Genomic DNA, 19,484 nt, shown 5'->3' with positions numbered 1-19,484 from the left:
AGTCTTTTTAAAGAACCAACTTTCGGCTTTATTGATTTTCTCTACTGTACATTCCTCCCAGTATTTTATTATGAAGGTTTTCAAGCATCCAGAAAAAGTGCAAGAATTGTATAATAAACAGGCACATACCCACCGCGTAGATGTGCAGTGGTTCACGGATTGCGAGCTTTGCTTTGCCAGCATCTGTGTATCTGTCCATTAGTTCATTATAATCTCTGCTGAGTTTCAGAGTAAGTGACAGACGTGGGGCACTTTAAACACTTCAGCGGGCACCTCATGAATTAGAGATCAACATTTGTGTACCGTTCTGAGCTAGAATTCCCATACGGTGAAGTGGACGGATCGTGAGTTTAAATCAATGGTATTGGAACATGCATACACGTAGCTGTTGTCGCCCAAAGCCCTATATGAGACATAGATCACCCCAGAGTTTTCTTGTGATCCTTCTGTCGGTGCAGAGACAGCCACCACGCAGATGGAATGACATCAGGGGGGCCCTTTCGAGTAGGGCTGTGACTCTCCACGTGATGGCGTTGACAGGGATCCACGTTGGTTAGTATACCAGCAGTCTGTGCTCTTTTACTGCCCAGTAGTATTCCATTGCGTAGCTGGACTGCATCTGTGTGTCAGCAGCCAGCTGATGGACACGTAGGGTGTTTTCTCTCGGGGCTGTCTCGAACGGTACTGTTGTGAACTTCCGTGTGCAGAATTTTGTGTGGCCTTAGGCTTTCCATTTTTGGGAGTATATACTTTCTTGCTACTTCTATTGATTTGTTAGTTGTTTGTTTTTGAGTGTCAGAATCTATTTGAACTGACCCCAACAAAAATGGTGGGAGTTGCTGTACAAACATGGGTGTGAGCCAGGTGAGGAGGCTCTCTGGACGGGACTGAAGCCAGGGGCTGACGGCCTGTCTGTGTCTCACTGTCTGTCCATCTGTCCGTCCTGTCTCCCCTAGTGGGCCCTTCTGTACACATGTTTCTTCTTCTTCTCTGCAGACTCACCTTCCTTCACTTTCCAGAAGTCACATTTTATAGGACTCTTCATCAGGAGACCGTGTCTGTCTCGGTCAGAATTCTGAATTCTTGGGGATTTGCAGATACACAAAGCTCCTGCCCATTCTGATAGGCTGTCACTTTTCTCTTTTCGTAGATTAGGAAACTCTTTAGCACGGTTCTTTAACTTAAAGATACTTTGTTCAGGCAATGCTAAGCAGAGTTCTCAAACCATAGTCATTAGATTTTCTTCAGTAACACAGTCCTTCCTGTTGATATTTGTTGCATTCACTGTGATTTACACATTGTTGTTTTGTAGCATCGAGACCAAAGCATTTACTGGTGTTTATTAATCCGTTCGGAGGGAAAGGACAAGGCAAGCGGATCTACGAAAGGAAAGTGGCACCGTTGTTTACATTAGCCTCCATCACCACCGAAATAATTGGTAAGGTATAAATTCTGTTAAATATATAGGAGTAAATGTGAGAATGATACAAGTGTGGTCACTAGACAAGATTTTTATCTTACAAGTTATTTTAGACAAAGTAAAATGTGTTGTTTTATATACCAGAACGAGAACAATACAAAATAAAGAATGTATACTTTTCTAGCCAAGTCTTAGCATAAACAAAATGCACTCGAGGGGCGCCTGGGTGGCTCAGTCGTTAAGCGTCTGCCTTCGGCTCAGGTCATGATCCCGGGGTCCTGGGATCGAGCCCCCCATTGGGCTCCCTGCTCCGCAGGAAGCCTGCTTCTCCCTCTCCCACTCCCCCTGCTTGTGTTCCCTCTCTCGCTGTGTGTCTCTCTGTCAATAGATAAAATCTTTAAAAAAAAAAAAAAAAAGCATTCGAGAAAAACACTAAGAAGACGAAAGGGTAAAGATCAGGGACAGAAAATTCTTGCAAGAAGAGATACAAGCAATTTATAAGGCCTAGAAAGGATTTCACCAATAAGTGACACCTGAAGAAACGTAATGTGGCGCCGTGTTTGCGGCACCAGGTTTTTAGCATGAATTCTCGGAGCTGGGCGGGGCGCAGGGACGCTCTTCTCCTCCCCCGACCCTGTGCTCTGAGGTCTGCACAATTTCTGAAGGGCACCAGCAGTGTGGGCAAAGAGCCTTAAAAACGTGGGGTGTTTGCCCAGTATCCCAGTTTTCTCACGCTTTCCTAGGATGACAGTCAGGTGTACGGGGTGATGTGCACAGAGGTGCGCGGCCACATTTTATAATAGCAAACATTGAAACCACGTGAGCGGCCACTGGCAGGAAACATGGGGCTACAGTTGTGCCCTGTGATTCCGAAGGGACAGCACGTGGACCTTTAACGTGGTCTTTCCAGAGAACTTTTCATTGAAAAAAAGTGGCTATGATAAATGCTGGGAAGTCAGGGGTACGAGACTCCACGCACAGTAGCTTCTCTGTTCTTGTTTTTGTTTCTTACGTTGAATACACAGTCTGTGGACTCACGTTTTCTTTTCCTTACGTCTTGGGATATTCTAAAGTTTAATTTTTTTTAAGTTTTACTTTATTTTAATTCAATTAATTAAAATTTTCAACATAACTGGGATAATAAGGAAAAACTATAAAATAGAAGATATAATCTCTTTCCAAAAAGTTACTATGTGTTGGCAATTAGATGCCAAGTAGGTGACATCTTGCCCTGAGCGTGTCATCTTCCACTGAGGTCAGTGTCCCCTCTCCGTAAGAACGACTTCTTGCAGGAAATCCTCCTGAAGCTGTTATAGACCTCATGTGAAAGGAAGTGTTTGCTTGCTTTTTATTTTAAATTGGATTCTCAGATTTGAATGTAAGCTCTACAACGTAATGTTATTCTTCCCCACAGTCACTGAACGAGCAAACCAGGCCAAGGAGAGTTTATATGAGATCAACATAGACAAATACGATGGGTGAGTACAGTTCCTTTCATCTTGACTCCTACATAGTGGACACTAATCAGGCTTTACCCATCTTAGTGTTGTTCACTCCCTGTCCTTAGTTTTGTTCCTAATTGTCATCGGAGAAAATTAGAAACAGCAGAAAAGTTCCGTCACACCCACCCCCTTCTACGCCTTAGAGACAACCACTGGCTGTTTTCCTTTTCCGTCTTCCTACCTATGAATCTTCTCTGGATCATTTGAATCTTCTCTGGATCATTTGAAAGTCTGTTACGGACATGATTCCCTTTTGTCCCTAAATAGTTGAGTGCATATTTCCTAGAAATAAGGCTATTCTCTTACAGAACCAAATGCCGTGATAACCCGGGAAACCACACGACACCAGGCTCTTACATGTTTGCTGTCCCCGTTCGGGGCCCGCCCGTTGTCCCCTTGTTCCTTTACAGCGGGAGACCTGCCTAGCCCTCTGGCTCTCGTGAGCACTCTAGTCTCAGATCTGGAGCCGCTCCTCAGCCTTTCTTGGTGTGGCTTAGGTTTTGGGAGTACAGACCAGGTGTCCGTCGTGCCCCTCGGTTTGGGCGTGTCTGGTGTCTCCTCTTGGTCGGCCCCGGCTGTGCGTGCTTGGCTGTGGGACACGGGGGGCTGCTGCGTGCGAGGCTGCGTCTGCGCTGTGTCTGTCTCTGCCGGCACGTCAGCCCCTGGAGGGCCAGCGTCCTGGGCCCTGTGCGTAGCTCTCCCCCAGCTCCGGGCACAGGCCTCGCGCGTGGCAGGTGCTCGGCGAACGAGCACTCGAGACCTGGGGAAGGGCGGCTGCCTCCTCAGTGGTGAGGACCCGGGGGGCTCACAGACCGGTGCTGAGGATCAGGTGTGTTGGAAGGACCCTTTTGAAGGCCGTGTGGCGAGTACTGATGTGGGATCGGGCCCAGGACGGCTGCGGGAGGTCAGGAGCTGTAGGCAAAGCCGCTGGACAGCGGCGGACGACACACGCAGAGGGATGGTCTCCAGGACGTCTGGGGGAGAACTGACTGGTCCCAGTGATGGAATCCTACAGGAGACTCGCAGGGACTCGTAACCCAAGTGACAGTGACGTTACCAAGCCGTGAGATAAGGAGCTGCAGTCGGGTTTGGAGACCGTGGTGCAGCCCGTGTGGGGAGCCTGAGCTGAGGGCTCGGCGGGGCGGGTCGGCCCCCGGGGTCCAGGCGGCATGAAGGTTAAGGGCGCGGGGCTGCCTGCCGGAGTCTGGCTGGTGGAGGGCCGTGGAGGGAGAGGTCTGTTCTGCTTTTGTCGGCTTATTTCTTAGCAGCGTGGCCTGAAGGGAAGCACCCGGCTTGTGGGCCGAGGAGGAGGGCATTCTCCGCGAGGAGCGGGGCCCCAGGGGAGAGTGCGGCATTGTGGGGGGATTGTGGGGACAGCAGAGGGACCCTAACAGCCCGTGTCCCCCTGCAGAATCGTCTGCGTCGGTGGAGACGGCATGTTCAGCGAGGTCTTGCACGGCCTGGTCGGCAGGACGCAGCGGAACGCCGGCGTGGACCAGAACCAGCCCAGGGCAGCACTGGTGCCCAGCCCGCTCAGGATTGGCATCATCCCTGCAGGTAGGGGCGCCGCCTCCCCCCCTTCCCTGGGGGCATCAAGCTTGGTTTTCCTTCAGGTTCATTTTGTTGCTGAGACGGTGATTTTATCACCACACGGGTGCAGACTTGGTTGAGACAGTTTATGAGCAAGTAAAGAATCCCTGATGTGTGTTTGAGGGAGTCCTGTCCTGCTTCCCACGGGTGCTGAGAAGCCGGCGGCTGGGGGACAGTCTGCTCTCAAAGGACTGACCAGCTGGCAGGGGTGGGGGGACTGGGCTGGTGGGGGGGCTCACGCACTGGGGTGGGGCGCCTTCCTATATAAGAAGGGGAGGGATGGGGACCAGGGGCCATTCACCCTGTGGGCTCCTGGGCTGTGTCCCAAAGAGGTCTGGCTCAGTGTGTTGTTTTGTTTTGTTTTTTTCAGATTTATTTATTTATTTATTTGAGGGGTGGGGGGAGGAGGGGCAGAGGGAGAGAGAGAATCTCCGGCTGACTCCTCACCAAGATTGGAGCCCAATGCGGGGCTCGATCCCACGACCTTGAGATCACAACCTGAGCCGAAACCGAGAGTCAGACGCCCAACGGACTGAGCCCCCAGGCGCCCCTGGCTCATTGTGTCTGTAGGAAGTGCCTAGTTCTTTGAAAAACCACCGTGTTGAGCTAAGTAAAGCCTGTGCATTGTTGCTTCGAGGCTTTGCAAACAAGGCCACAGGGAGGAGGCGCCCCTGCCCAGCACCCCGGGTCTGCCCCTGGGTGACAGTGATACAGGCTGGGCAAAAATCCCACCTGGCGCATCATGTCGCGTCGTTTACAACCACTGTGAAGGCCTTGCCGTCGTGGTGCCGCTTTACGGGCCAGGATGAGCAGTCACGGGGCCCCCGAGGGACCGCTCTGCCCCGCCCCACAGTCAGGAGAAGGCTCTTTTTCTGACGGAATAATGTTGTTTATATAGTAGACGTGTTTATTCTTGGTTGGTTACAGTTCACAACTTTTTTCCCAAGTCAGGCTCTTGTCTTTTTTTTTTTTTTAAAGATTTATTTATTTATTTATTTGAGAGAGAGAATGAGAGAGCGAGAGAGAGCACATGAGAGGGGGAAGGGTCAGAGGGAGAAGCAGACTCCCCGCTGAGCAGGGAGCCCGATGCGGGACTCGATCTGGAGACTCCAGGATCATGACCTGAGCCGAAGGCAGTCGCTTAACCAACTGAGCCACCCAGGCGCCCTAGGCTCTTGTCTTTTGAGTTTGCACGTGTTCTGTTCTGGACGACATGAATTGTATTTTTCTATCTGCGGAACTGCTATTCCGTGACGTCTTCTATGGCCGCTGGCCCACAGGAGCGTTGACGCTTCCAGCCCTGAGCTGTTCATGTTCAGAAGCGCAGCGTAGGAGGCCCTGCGGCTCCCACACGCGGCAGGGTCGTGGGGACGGGCGGGGTGCGCGCTGTGGGCCTTCCGGGCCCTGGGCTCCGGCAGAGGACGACATGGGCGTGGCCTCTGCCCCCACGGGAGGCCCCCACCGCACAGGAGACGTGGGCGCAGAAGGGTTTTCCATGGCGGCATGCTTGGAGAGAATGGGTTCAGGGACAGTGGCCAGGAGGGGCTTCTCTCGGTGGGAGCCCAGGGCCCTTCCTGAGAGGCGACCGGTGAGTGGCCGGCCGGCACGGACGTGGGTGTGCCGAGGGTCAGCTGGGGCAGGGCTGTGTGCCCGGGAAAGGGGCCCGGCTGGCAGGGCCGTGCCAGGAGTGGAGTCACCGGGGGGCCCGCACAAGGACCCAGCTCGAGAGCAAGGATGTCGTCGAGGCCGGTGGGCAGCGTTACCTGAACGGGCCGGAAGAGCACCCTGCGCTCCGTCCTGGCAGCGCTGCCCGTGCCCCGGGGAGACGCCGCTGCTGGGCCGTGGCCGAGCGGTGGGTGCGCCTCGGGCGTAGCCTGGCAGCAGAGCCACAGGCCTCGGGTGGAGCCGGAAGGAGGAAGGAGGCAGCAGGGCGACCCCGTGATGCTGGTCTTGGTAACCTGGGGGCACGAAGACGAGGCATCGGGGTGGGGGCAAGAGTTCTGATGGAGACTGGAGACGGGGCTCCTTGGGGGCCCTGGGGCCAGCGCTCGGAAGTAGATGGCCAGCGCTGCGGGGGTCTAGCCGGTGTGTGGCAGCCTCGGGGTGGCTGGGGTGGTCCGAGACAGCGCGTCGAGACCAAATCACTGCTCCGGTGCCGATGCTTTATAAATTCTAGTCTCTTTCCACTTGAGGATTTATTTATTTATTTATTTATTATTATTATTTTTTAAGATTTTATTTATTTATTTGACAGAGAGAGACACAGCAAGAGAGGGAACACAGGCAGGGGGCGTGGGAGAGGGAGAAGCAGGCTTCTGCGGAGCAGGGAGCCCGATGCGGGGCTCGATCCCAGGACCCTGGGTTCACGACCCGAGCCGAAGGCAGACGCCCAACAACTGAGCCACCGAGCTGCCCCATCCACTTGAGGATTTAGAGGAAGGAGCCAGTCCACAGAAGGAGGGGGGCCTCTGTCCTTGTTTCCGTGGACACACCAGAGCCCCCGCGCCTCTGCGGACTTGGTCACAGAACCCCGTCCTGTCGCCTGGTCTGAGCCAGACTTCGCGTTTCCAGCTGGGGCTTCCTCTTGGTCAAAGCCTTGGCCACACAGATGTCTGAGGAAATGCCCGGGGAGTTAGGTCACATCCGAGGGATGAGCTGTTGAAAGCACACTCAAAGTTAAAAGGATGGAACGGTGTTTGGGGGACTTGTCTGCCGGTACCCGGGCTGCGCCAGGCTGGCCCCTTCAAAACGGAAGGTGCCACGAGCTGAAGGCTCCCTGGAGCTCGGGCAGGTCACTCGTTCAGTTGGTGATCACGCACGCTCGCAACACAGGCTTCCCAGCCCCGCTGTGGGCCCCAGGGTGAGCGAGGCGGGGCCCCCAGGGTGCAGGGAGGCCGACTGTGGGTACAGAACGCAGAGAGCCGAGTGGTGGGGGGCACACGGTGCTCTGGGAGGCCTCTCGGGGTGACGCTGGTCCAGGACCCGGAGTGCGGTGAAGACAGCCCTGCCTTTGGGCAGCAGTGGCCCCTGCAGGGGCCCCAGGGCAGGACGAGCCTGGCTCTGGCCAGGAGGTGTGAGCGGGGAGCAAGAGGTGGGGTGCAGGGGGAGCTGCGGGCAGAGGGCGGCGGCCCCAGGGAGGCTCCTGAGGAGGGAGTAAGCTGAGTGATGACCTCCTTTAAGAAATCTGACTTTTTAGCAAAACCATCCCCGAAACCTGTCAGAAGCTCAGGTCGCCTGCCGGTCCAGGGGCAGGGCCCTGGGAAATCCTGAACGCTAGTACATGGGGGCCACACCCCAGCCCAGCCAGGGCCTGGACGCCTGACCAGGAAGGCCGGGCACCTCGCCCTGTCCCGTCCACACCTCCGTGGATGAGACGCCTCCAGCAGCTTGGGAACAGTGCGGCGCCATCCCGGAGATGGGTCATCACCACGGCCTGCTTTGCTGTGGTTCTGCCGGGTGCCCCACACGTGCACACTGAGCCCTGGGGAGTCCCATCCGGAGACTCCGCTTCCCTCGTGGTGGTGTCCGGCCTGGCGAGGCCTCGGGCGTCTAGGCCGCGGGGCGGGATAGGAACCAGACGCTCGCTGCTTCGTGCTTATTGGGCATCCTTGGCGGAGTTCCTGCTGGGGGTGCGGTCCCATCTCTGTGAATGCAGGCGAGTCTGGGAGTCCGGGTCGGCGTGCCGGGGAAGTAAACAAGGCCCAGGGCCCGCAAGGGGAGCAAGTGGGCTCCACGGACGTTCTGGAAAGTTCTGAGGATGGGAAGAACTACCTGAGGGCATAGTTCAGAGTTACTAAACAGCTCTTTCAGAGTTTGTTCTCTTAGAAATGTTCATGCCGGTTGTCCAGGTACCCTTCGTTACAAAGATGAGGGTGTGGGAGACTCTGAAACCACACGGGTTCTTAGATGCTGTTGCTGTGAATTTTTAATATTTTAAGACGTACTCCTATGGTCTTAGATGTTTATTTAAAAATTTTTATTTTTTGGGCGCCTGGGTGGCTCAGTTGGTTAAGTGACTGCCTTTGGCTCAGGTCATGATCCTGGAGTCCTGGGATCGAGTCCCACATCGGGCTCCCTGCTCAGCGGGGAGTCTGCTTCTCCGTCTGACCCTCTTCTCTCTCGTGCTATCTCTCATTCTCTCTCACTCAAATAAATAAATGAAATCTTTAAAAAAAAAATCAGTTTAAAAATTTTTACTTCTTGGCTCATTTTTGGAATGAGATACTACTGAAGTCTTCAGGTTAAGATTAACAAAAAAAGGGGCGCCTGGGTGGCTCAGTCGTTAAGCGTCTGCCTTTGGCTCAGGTCATGATCCCAGGGTCCTGGGATCGAGCCCCGCATCGGGCTTCCTGCTCGGCAGGAAGCCTGCTTCTCCCTCTCCCACTCCCCCTGCTTGTGTTCCCTCTCTCACTCGTGCTCTCTCTCTGTCAAATAAATAAAATCTTTAAAAAAAAAAAAAAGATTAACAAAAAAAGAAAAATACTCATATTAAAAACATATGTGTGTGTTCATATAATTTACCAGCAATCAGAAGCCATATGGGCACTCAGAGGAAATAATTAAGAGCCTCCACTCTGATGACAAACTGGACCGGGTTCTGTTACTCTGAGACATAACACAGGGTGCTTGCAATCCAGCACGTCTGTGGGGAACCACGAGCTTTCCGGCTTCAGGGGACGTCACTCATGATGGGAGACTCGTTGATTGTTCGGGGTCCTGAGGGTGGGGCATCTGGACCCTGCGGACGGGCAGGCTTCTGTGCCCGTTAACTCCGGTTATTCCCTGATGGGTGTGGGTCTGTGGCAATATGGTGCAATTCTAGATCCTGTCACACACTTTACTCTTGGGAAATCCACACTAGGCTTTTTCAACTAGTTAGCAGACGTGTTAAAATTCAGATTGCTCAGCCCCATCCCAGACCTGTTGAATCAGAATCTCGTGGGAGTGGGGTTCAGGAACCTGTGATAAATAAGAGCCCAGGAGATTCTCTGCCCACTCAGGCTGAGAACAGTCACCTGGATTATGCCCCAGTTAGAAGCAGGACAGACGTAGGGATGGTCCGTAGCATCATCACCACGCCCCGGGGATCCTGGTACCAGTTGGGTGCCCTGAGGTCACCCCCAGTCTACGGACGAGCATGTCAGTGGGAGACGTGTGCTCGCTGAGCTCCGTGGGGTCCCCTCCAGGCTGTTAGGTGGCAGCTGCCGTGCGTCTTTGAGCAGCGATGGGCCCCAGAGCATTCTGTGAATCAGGCCACCGGTGTCCGGGCACGGGCTTCCACGGGGCTTTTTCTGGGACGTCCACGGGTTCTTGTTCTGCACCCACATTCCCGCTGGTGATGACTCTGCATATGCCCGTGGGTCCTGTGGCCGCCGGTGTGTGAAGGGGGGACATAGACGCCGTGCAGAGTGCGGAGCGATGCCCCGGCCGCCACCACCGGCCACGTGTCTCGGGCTCCGCTCCCCAAGCCAGGGCAGCAGTGTCTGAAAGCTCAGTGAGGAACTAGTGGGATTACTGCAGGCAGTCTCCGCATTTCTGATGAATTAATCTCCATCTGTCCAGTATTCACTTTATATAGCTCGTGTTGAGTCCTTGTGTCCTTACTCCAGGGCCAAAAGGAAGAGCGGATCACTCCGTTGGAAACCTGCTGCTATTTTAAATTATTATAATGATATCCAAGACCTTCCTTTTTTTCCTTCTTTAGGGTCAACAGACTGTGTGTGTTTTTCGACGGTGGGCACGAACGATGCGGAGACGTCTGCTCTGCACATCATCGTGGGTAGGTCCCTGTCCGTGGCACTGGCCATGTGAGCCGTGCGGACCTCCCTGGGCCTCCCACCAGCAGGGCTCCCTGGGCCCTGGTTCCTTGCCACCTCCCATCTCGTCCTGTCTTCCCGTGGCCATCGGGGGGGATGCTTCATTAGCACAGACCTTGCTCAGAGCCGTCTGGGGCCCCCGCTCCGCAGCCACACCCTGAGACCTGACCAGCTGCCTCAGTGTCCCCATGTGCGGGCCAGGCCGACCCTCTGGCCCCGACATGCCCCACGCTCGCCCGGTGCTCTGCTCTCTGGTGCTGCATCCGGGACGCGGCCCCCATCCCCATCAGGACAGGCTTGCCCAGGCCCGAATCCATGTCACCTGCGACGCCCCTTCCATGGGGCGTTAACCGGGCACCTGCGCGCTCAGCCCCGAGGGCGGGAGGCCACCCGTGTTGCTAGTCGCCGGCTCAGAAAGCCAGGAATGGCCACGGCCCCTGCTCCGCAAGCACGTGGCCCCCTCCTCGTCGCCAACGACAGTGCTTCGTCCTTGTGACCGGAGCCACTCAGGTGCTGCTGATGAGTTGTGCAGTGACGACTGCCAGTTTTAGAACGTGGGTGCCTTTCCCTCCGTTCACAGCACGCACGCGCTCCGTGGGGCTGTGGGTGTTCCGTCCCGACAGGACAGCTTTCCAAACCTGTTTTGGAAACGTTCGTGAAATTCTGTCATTTGAGTGAAGCGCAGGCGCCCAGCCCCCCGCCTCCCTCCTGTGTTAATCATCTGCGTCGGCGCGTGCCCGCCAGGCCCCGTCGGGGCGGGAGGAGGTGCGGCGTGGGAGTGGACAGGGGACCGCTTCTCTCCGCAGGGGACTCGCTGCCCATGGACGTGTCCTCCGTGCATCACAACAGCACGCTGCTGCGGTACTCCGTGTCCCTGCTGGGGTACGGCTTCTATGGGGACATCATCAAGGACAGTGAGAAGAAGCGGTGGATGGGTCTCATCAGATACGACTTCTCAGGTAACGCACAGTAACGCCCGCCGTCTGACCTCCCCTGCACCGCGCCCGTCTCCACCGACAGAAGCCGCGGGTGCTCGTCTGCCGGGTTCGGGGCGCCCGCGGGGCAGGGCCAGCACCCCGAGAACCCGAGAACCCCCACCCCTGGCCACAGACCCGTTCCCCTTACTGGCCGCAGAGCTGGAACTGGTGGGAACTGGTGGGAACTGGTGGGAACTGGAAGTCCATTGCAGACCACGCAGAACAGGGACAGTCTGCTCATGTCGAGCGGTGTCGCCTTCGGAAAGGGGTCTGACGCTGCAGAGGCTGGTGGGCACGCCTGCCGCCCACAAGTGCTCCTTGGCTGAGTTTGATCAATGTCATTTGGTCACTGCCCTTTCCAGTTTGCTTTTGGGCGAATCTGTATTGAGTTCAATCGGAGAATCCCAGGTATTAAAATCTGAACCCTCTTCTTGGGAGAAAAGGGGACAGTAATCTGCTGAGCTTGAGGCACCGCAAAGACCTGCCTAAGTACAGTGTGGCTTGAAAGTTAAAATGTAAGGAACTCTGAAATAAGAATAAGAAATACATGTAATAAACCATAGTTAGGAAAAGGAACGACGAAGAGGGAATTAGGAAAGACTGGCGCCGTCTTCCTGACTACCGGCTGCTGCGCTGGCCGCGCGCTCCCTGAGCCCGTGGGGCCTCGTCCCGGCCTGCGGTCACCCCTCCACTGGGACACGGGCACGTCCTGCCCACATCTCCACCCCCACCTGGAACCCAACACGCCGCGATGCTCGGAGGTTGTTCTGGAGGCAAGAGGAGGCTGACGTTTTAGGGCCCGCGGGACATGCACCCGGTCCGTCCAAGGACAGGCAGAGATGGGTCACTGCTGTCCGGGAGAGAGGCTGCCCTGCAGGGGCCCGGCAGGGGTGTCCTGGGGGGAGAGGGGGGGACGAGCAGCGGGAGGATGGTGGACGCCAGGGGCCACGGGGAAGTGGTTTCTCCACAGGACAGGTGGTTCCTGAGCATCTCCCAGGTGCCCAGCCACGTGCTAGGTGTTGGCAGGGCAGGCCGGAGGCGGGGGCGGGGGGTTCAGTGCCGTCCCTGTCACACCAGGTGTGACCGTGGCCAGTGCCGGCCCTGCATCCGACTTGGGGACGTGGTGTCACTGTTCTTGCAGGACACAGCCCGGCTCCACTGTGGCCCCATTCACATGTCCTGCTGGGCTTCCTCCACTCAGCGGGTTGGGTTCATGCCACGCACTTTGGGGTCGGTTCGAGGCAGGCCAGGAGAGCGGACAGCTCACCGCAGTCTGCCATGGGGGCTGGCCACAGTCCTCTGGTGGCAGTGCTGCCGTGGACTTCGTCAGAGTTCTTCCCAGACGCGGAGTGGTCCTGGGTGACCTTGGGCGGCCGAGCCTGGGGGACGCTGGGGCGTCGGCCAACAGTCTGGAAGGAGCAGAGGGGGGCTGTGGGGGCTCTGCCCTTTGAAGCGTCTCCTTCAAGTTGTACAGACATCAGCAGACGCCAGCGACCTGCGGGCAGGCCAGGAGGGGTCCCTGGTGGGGGCAGCCCTGGTGACCAGGCGCCCAGCGTGGCCCGGTCCCTCATGCTCCCGTCACCTGGGTCTCGGAACGCGCTGGTGGCGTGTCCTGGGGTCCCGTGGCTGGGAGGTGCCGCTGGGCTGATGGCTTTCTGCTCTGCTCTCAGGTTTGAAGACCTTTCTCTCCCATCACTGCTACGAAGGGACGGTGTCTTTCCTGCCAGCACGGCACACGGTGGGGTCTCCGAGGGACCGGAAGCCCTGCCGGGCAGGGTAAGCGCGTTCTCCCGCGTGTCTGCTGCACGTGGCACGAACTAAAGCCGGGCTGTTCGGGGCTGTGCTCCTACCGTGGACGCGGGGCGTCTTCGGTGTGGATGGGAGAACGTGGTTCTCGCGTGCCCAGCGATGGCCTAGCTCAGTGCAGGGCCTCCGGGGTCACGTGCACCCGCGTGCGTCCCTTCTGGAAGTGAAGGATTTGAGGCCATAAATCAGAACAGTTAGAGGCAGGAGCTGTTTTACCGACGTGTCGCTAAGCTGAGCTGCTGAGCTAATCTCTTTAACTGGGGGCCGAGCAGACCTGGCTTCACGGCCTCGTTAGGGCTCTCTCTGTTCTTGTGATGCTTACACGTGTTAGAGCAGGACTCGCAGACGTGTGTAGTTGTTACAACATCTAATTTGGAGGACTCAAATTGGTGTGCAAAGGAAATACTGTTAGCTAAGCCTCTGAAACCGAGCTTGCTGTCACATGGGAATTAGCGCAGCCCTGTGTCCGTGCCGAGCGTCCGCGGCCCGCGGTCCCGTCTGCGCACCGCAGGGAGGGTCGTGCTGTCCTTGTCTTTCAGATGCTTTGTGTGCAGGCAAAGCAAACAGCAGCTGGAGGAGGAGCAGAAGAAGTCGTTGTACGGTTTGGAGAACACGGGTAACGTCTCAGAAGCACGGTCACGACCGTGTGCGGAATTGCGCGTTTTTGAATCTTGGAGGACATCGCGTCTTCCCGCGGCCGGTCTCTCCCTCTGCCGGTGCCGCTCGGCGCATCCCTTTCTCCTGAGCTCCCGGCGGCAGCAGATGGTGGCCGTTTGCCAGCTTTGGGGAGGCGCAGATGGCAGGGGACCCGCTGTTGGGGCACCAGCCAGGCCCCCGTCCCCCACGATGCTCTGCCCGGGGCCCAGCGAGCGCCCCTGCCACCCGCTCACACGCGAGCCTTCGGGCTTGGCCCGGCACCCATGAGGGAAGGGGCGCCCCAAACCGTTCCTGATGGGCACCGAGAGCCTCAGAGCATGTTCACGTCACAACATATCATTCGTCTTTATTTCCAACCGTTTAAAAATGTGAAAATTACTCTTAGCTCACAGGCCACACAAAATCAGGGGCAGGCCAGACTGGGCGACCCCTGCTCTAAATTTTCCAAAAGTCCCCACGGGGACCAGCGAAACAGCTCTGCCCTTGGGAGGCGGCTCTCTGGGCCCGGCGGTCGGCACAGGATTCTTTGCGCTGCTGCTGGGGGCGGTCAGTTGCGTGGGGAATTTGTGGGGATGGTCTCGGGACGCCCGGCGCATCTAACTTCCCGTCCGCAACGCCCCTTTTTGCTTTAGAGGAGGTGGAAGAGTGGAAGGTGGTCTGCGGGAAGTTCCTGGCCATCAACGCCACCAACATGTCCTGCGCTTGTCCCCGGAGCCCCCAGGGCCTCTCCCCGGCCGCCCACTTGGGGGACGGGTCTTCCGACCTCATCCTTATCCGGAAATGCTCCCGCTTCAACTTTCTGAGGTTTCTCGTGAGGCACACCAACCAGTGTGACCAGGTGAGTGGCGGGCTCGTGCCGCGCCCCGCGGTGGCCAGTGGGCTCCGTGGCCCCATCCCTGCTCGCGGGGGCGGTTTTCCGGGCCGGGCCTCACCCGCTGGAAGCGCCTAGTCTCAGGGGCTCCTGGTGAAGGCTCGCTAGAAGCACAGAGTCTCCTCCAGCAAACCTTCCATAGTCGCGGGCATCCCTGTCCACACAGCGAAGACCCCATGTCACACGGCATCGAGAGGCCCGGAGCTGTGGGTCCGTCTCTGATTTTACCAAGATTTGTGGGTGGTTTTTTATTGTTCTTTTTTACTTAAATTGTATTTAAGGTCTAGTCTAATGGCGTTTTTATGTGGCTTTTAAAATAGTGCTTGTGAAAAAGGTAAAGAATTCTACAAGTTACTGCTAGGGAATTCTTTTTTTTTTTTTAAAAATTTATCTTTGGGGCACCTGGGTGGCTCAGTCGTTAAGTGTCTGCCTTCGGCTCAGGTCAGGATCCCAGGGTCCTGGGATAGAGCCCCGCATCGGGCTCCCTGCTTGGCCAGGAGCCTGCTTCTCCCTCTCCCACTCCCCCTGCTTGTGTTCCCTCTCTAGCTGTGTCTCTCTCTCTCTCTCTGTCAAATAAATAAAATAAAATCTTTAAAAAAATAAATAAATAAAAAATAAAAAATTTATCTTTTAGAGAGAGTGGGGGGAGGGGCAGAGCTCGACGTGGGGCTCGATCCCACGACCCTGAGATCACGACCTGAGACAAAGCCAAGAGTCGGACGCTCAACCGACTGCGCCGCCCAGGCGCCCTGCCAGAATTCTTTAGAAAGTGCTCGTGGCTGTGGACGCAGCCGTGGCCGCTGCCCACGCCCGGCCTCCCCCGCAGAACCTCTAACACGATCCCCCTGCTGTGTCTCTCGGTAGTTTGACTTCGCTTTTGTCGAAGTTTATCGAGTCAAGAAGTTCCAGTTTCTGCCGGAGCATGTGGAGGAGGAGGACAGCGACCTCAAGGAGCGGGGGAAGATGCGGTTCGGGCCCGTGTGCAGTGACGCACCCCCGTGCTGCGGCGCCGCGTCCAACAGCTCCTGGAACTGTGACGGGGAGACCCTGAGCAGCCCCTCCATCGAGGTCAGGTGCGCACCCGCGGGCCCCGCGCTCCGTGAGCTCCGCGTCCCACAGCCCGAGGGCGCGCTCTCCAGGGTCAGTCCCCGCGCGCCGCCGTCTCGCTCGGGAAGGGTACTGGGGCATCACCACGTGGGTCACAACACGACGTATTCGTTAGACGAGCTGGCCACCTTGGCAGACACTTCCCGGGCCCCACGTCACCGAGTCCACCAGCAGCCCCGCGGCCTCAGGGGGTCCCACCTGTGGATGGAGCTGGGGGTCGGCTCGCGGGGCAGTGGGTCCTCTCCAGACCCGCAGGCATCCGAGGACGAGAGGTGGCCACGAGGCCGCAGGAAAACCCGCCAGGACAGTTGTATGTGCGGGGATTCAGCTTCTGTAATCTTACAAGTTAAAGACATGGAATTATTTTTATTTTTTATTTATTTATTTATTTTTTTAAAAGATTTTATTTATTTATTTGACACATCGAGAGAGACAGCGAGAGAGAGAAAGAGAGAAAGAGCACAAGCAGGGGGAGCGGCAGGCAGAGGGAGAAGCAGGCTTCCCGCCGAGCAGGGAGCCCGATGCGGGGCTTGATCCCAGGACCCTGGAATCATGACCTGAGCCGAAGGCAGTGGGTTAACCAACTGAGCCACCCAGGCGCCCCTAAAGACATGGAATTATTTTTAATCCTGGCTTAAGGATTTACTTAAAAACTAGGTTACTTTGAAAATTAGGAACAGCATTCTTTTATGAAGTATATCCTATGTATCTTGAAAATACTACCATGCCTTAACCAGCGAGTGGCTTAGTTAGGGGGTTTTTCCTACCGAACATCTTGGAGGAGGCCGCAAAGGCATTAATTAAGGGGGACGGTGGCCCTGCCGGTGGGCTGATGGCCATGCGGACCACTGAGCCCCTCGGCTCTCATCATGCTTGTTGTGGGAGGCGGGGTCTCCAGGGCACCCTGGCCATGCTTCGGGCCCCCGGGCCAGGGTTGGGGTGGAGCCCACTCGTCCTGGGTGACCAGACATCCTGCACATCCCATATGAGGGGGGTCGCCCCCCACGGAGCCCCCTCCCTGCTGCCCTGAAAGCTTGGAACACGATCATCTAGAGGCTCGTCACGCTGCTAAAGGGCGGGTGCTGGTGTGGACCCGCGTCTGCAGGGCCCTCCGCTCCCTTTACAAAACAGGCTTCTCAAAGAGTGTGGGTAAGTCACTCTGTGCCCCTGACCTGTCCCTGCGGGGTCAAGCCCAGAGCCGGCCATGAGGAGACCCCCACCCCCCCTCCAGCCTTGACCAGCTGCGGGGCCAAGGGTCAGGAGGCACTGGGGGTCACACGTGGCCCTTTGTCTCTGCAGGGTCCACTGCCAGCTCGTCCGCCTCTTTGCACGGGGCATCGAGGAGTGTCCTAAGGAAGAACGGGACAGCTGAGCCACCCTCCCGCATCACCTGCCTTGCTGTGCTTGGGAAGCGTGAACATTATTCAAGAAAATTTCTGCAGAACAATTATGTTGATACATACGTTTAAATTTAGAAATTTATTTTTGATAGTTAGATCTTGACTTTAGACAAAATACCTTTGTCAACAATTTTGTGAACATACCTGGCATTTTCAGCTCTCTGTGAACCTGTGGGTTGCGTTTCATGTAACTTATTCTCAGCAAATGGCACTTGTCAGTTTGGGGGCGCCGCCTTCTTAGATTTTATGCCAACGGCGCAGAGTTTTCAAGGGCCCATCTGTGGCTCTACTGCAGTCATTTTAGGGACAGTGGGCACAGCATCTGGACGGGAGGTACCTAGGCTCATTGATCCACTTTGCAGGACTTACTCGAAGGTTTGTGATCAGGTTTTGGAAAATACTGGATTGCCTTCATGTTATCTTCACCTTAACTTGTGCTCGGGACGCGCTTACTGGATCCGGTGCATCCTGGGCGGCTTCGGTGACCTTGGAGCAGGACCATTTTAGGGAGAAGGACACGGACAGGAGGGACCCTGTTTCTTTAAAATCCCAGCCCTTGCTTTCATCGTGCTAGTGCTTCTGGGACAATCCAGCTGGTAGCAAGAACAATCATGAGCTCGGGACCTGGCATCTATTTTAAATGTGGAGTACCGAAGCTTCATACGACCCAGTGGGTAACAGGTGGGCCTCGGGGGAAAGCGGAAGGAAGCGGGTGCGCAGGAGATACAAATGCACTTCGTGAATTCTGTGTTCACTTCAAACCCGAGTGCCCGAGCCCCGCCGGGGGTGGGGTCCCGAGTGCCCGGGGTTCCTTGGGTGCAGGCCCCAAGTCCACATACGTGGTCCAGACTTGTGCTTTTCTTCACACTTGAGTCTATATATTTATTGAAAATGATGTCCTTTTCAACCAGAAGACCGCACCTGGTGTCTCCGTGGTTAGCGCCATGGACGTCTGTGGACGAGCCGGAGCCGCAACGGCCGGGGCTTCCCCGTAGCTGTGACCCCCCCCGGCCCCTGGGGCGGCCCTCGTCCGCGCTCTGGCCTCGTCTTCTTTGTATGCACACTTAGGTATGTGGAAGATGCATCGAAAATAGCTCCGTCTGAAATACAAGCTGCAGAGCCCGAACTCTGGTTCGCGGAGAGCGGAAGGCCGACTTAGAGGAGGTCGTTCCTAACGCGCCGTCGTGCGCTCGGCGTTCGGAGGTGCAGCTGGGCCTGTTGGCATCGGCAGGCATCGTACGTTTTTAGAATTCACTTGCAGCGTTTGTATTTTGAAGTATACACGAAACCTCCTGCTTTATCACTCAGTCCCATCCGGGTCAGACAGAAGGGCAGCTTTAACAGTGGTTTTTTCAACAGACCGTATTATCAAGTAATCGCACAAATGGCATGGTCTACGAAGTCGTGGGTGGGCGCCGAGTCTGGGTGCGGAGTGGGAAGCTACACTGGCCGTTTGTGATTCTCAGTGCTCGCTGCTGGTTGGAAGAAACCAGAGGACGGGCAGCTCCGTGTGGGAGCAGGGCCGCACGTCAGGGCCCAGCCAGCCAGAACCGCGCTGTGGAATGTGCTCCTTCGCAAGTTTCCCCAGAACAGTACTGGTCTGTCCTAAAACCCACTGCCAATTTTAGAAAAACAGTCCAGGCCACGGTAAGCATCTTCTGTTCCCCGAGAGAGCTGGCCCTGCCCCGGGCTTCCCGCACGGCTGCCCGCACACCGACGTCCAGAACCGCAGGCCTTGGGGCTCTTCTGGGGCGTGTGTGATGTCGGAACACCCCGAGAGTTCTCGATGATCTGCACACAGGACGCAAGGACCGTTCAGACATTCCCACGTGGGCGAGAGGTGTGGATCTCCAGGAAGGCCCCACAACACCTGGACTCCAGGGACTTGGGAAAAAAAAAATGGAACTGATGGTGGGTTAGTGAAAACTTAGGATCATCTAGAAGGTTAGTCTATGTTTTAACTTCCTTTGTGACTTATTGGTGCAAAACCACCATGGCAGCCATTACGCTCCGACCTTATTCCTGCTTATTCTCCTCCCCAAGTGAGCACCTGGTGCCCGGCGCCTTGCTGCCCGGTGGGCGGGCGCGACTGTTCTGGTACAATCCTGTGTAACCTGCAAGTACGGGCTGAAAGCGTGGCTTCATTTTCTTGTAATCTTGGTGGTTTCAAGATTGGAAAATGGCGTATTTGCTCTGATATGTTTGGGAAGACAAAAATAAAGTTACTTTGGGCAGAGTTTCTTTTTCTCTTTTATAAATTCTTGTTGAAAGTAGAGCATGTTTTGTGAAAACACATATACCCATTTTTTTTTTTAAGATTTTATTTATTTGACACAGA

General features: G+C 56.1%; 1 protein-coding gene across 1 annotated transcript in view; it reads left to right on the top strand.

Annotated features, from left to right (window-relative positions):
- Positions 1-19,408, top strand: part of CERK (ceramide kinase) — a gene marked incomplete at its 5' end in the record, with an annotated part of 40,775 nt that extends 21,367 nt beyond the window's left edge. The window contains 10 exons of the mRNA XM_032416924.1: positions 1,313-1,438; positions 2,835-2,898; positions 4,334-4,479; positions 10,217-10,291; positions 11,135-11,287; positions 12,976-13,081; positions 13,651-13,727; positions 14,401-14,606; positions 15,504-15,712; positions 17,046-19,408. Coding sequence (XP_032272815.1) covers positions 1,313-1,438; positions 2,835-2,898; positions 4,334-4,479; positions 10,217-10,291; positions 11,135-11,287; positions 12,976-13,081; positions 13,651-13,727; positions 14,401-14,606; positions 15,504-15,712; positions 17,046-17,118 — 1,235 coding nt within the window. The remainder of the gene's footprint in view (positions 1-1,312; positions 1,439-2,834; positions 2,899-4,333; positions 4,480-10,216; positions 10,292-11,134; positions 11,288-12,975; positions 13,082-13,650; positions 13,728-14,400; positions 14,607-15,503; positions 15,713-17,045) is intronic.
- Positions 19,409-19,484: the final 76 nt, after the last annotated feature.

The sequence above is a fragment of the Phoca vitulina genome, unplaced genomic scaffold, assembly GCF_004348235.1.
Source record: "Phoca vitulina isolate PV1807 unplaced genomic scaffold, GSC_HSeal_1.0 scaffold19, whole genome shotgun sequence".
Classification (NCBI taxonomy): domain Eukaryota; kingdom Metazoa; phylum Chordata; class Mammalia; order Carnivora; family Phocidae; genus Phoca; species Phoca vitulina.
The sequence above is the reverse complement of the archived record's forward strand: the minus strand, read 5'-3'. Positions and strand labels throughout refer to the sequence as shown.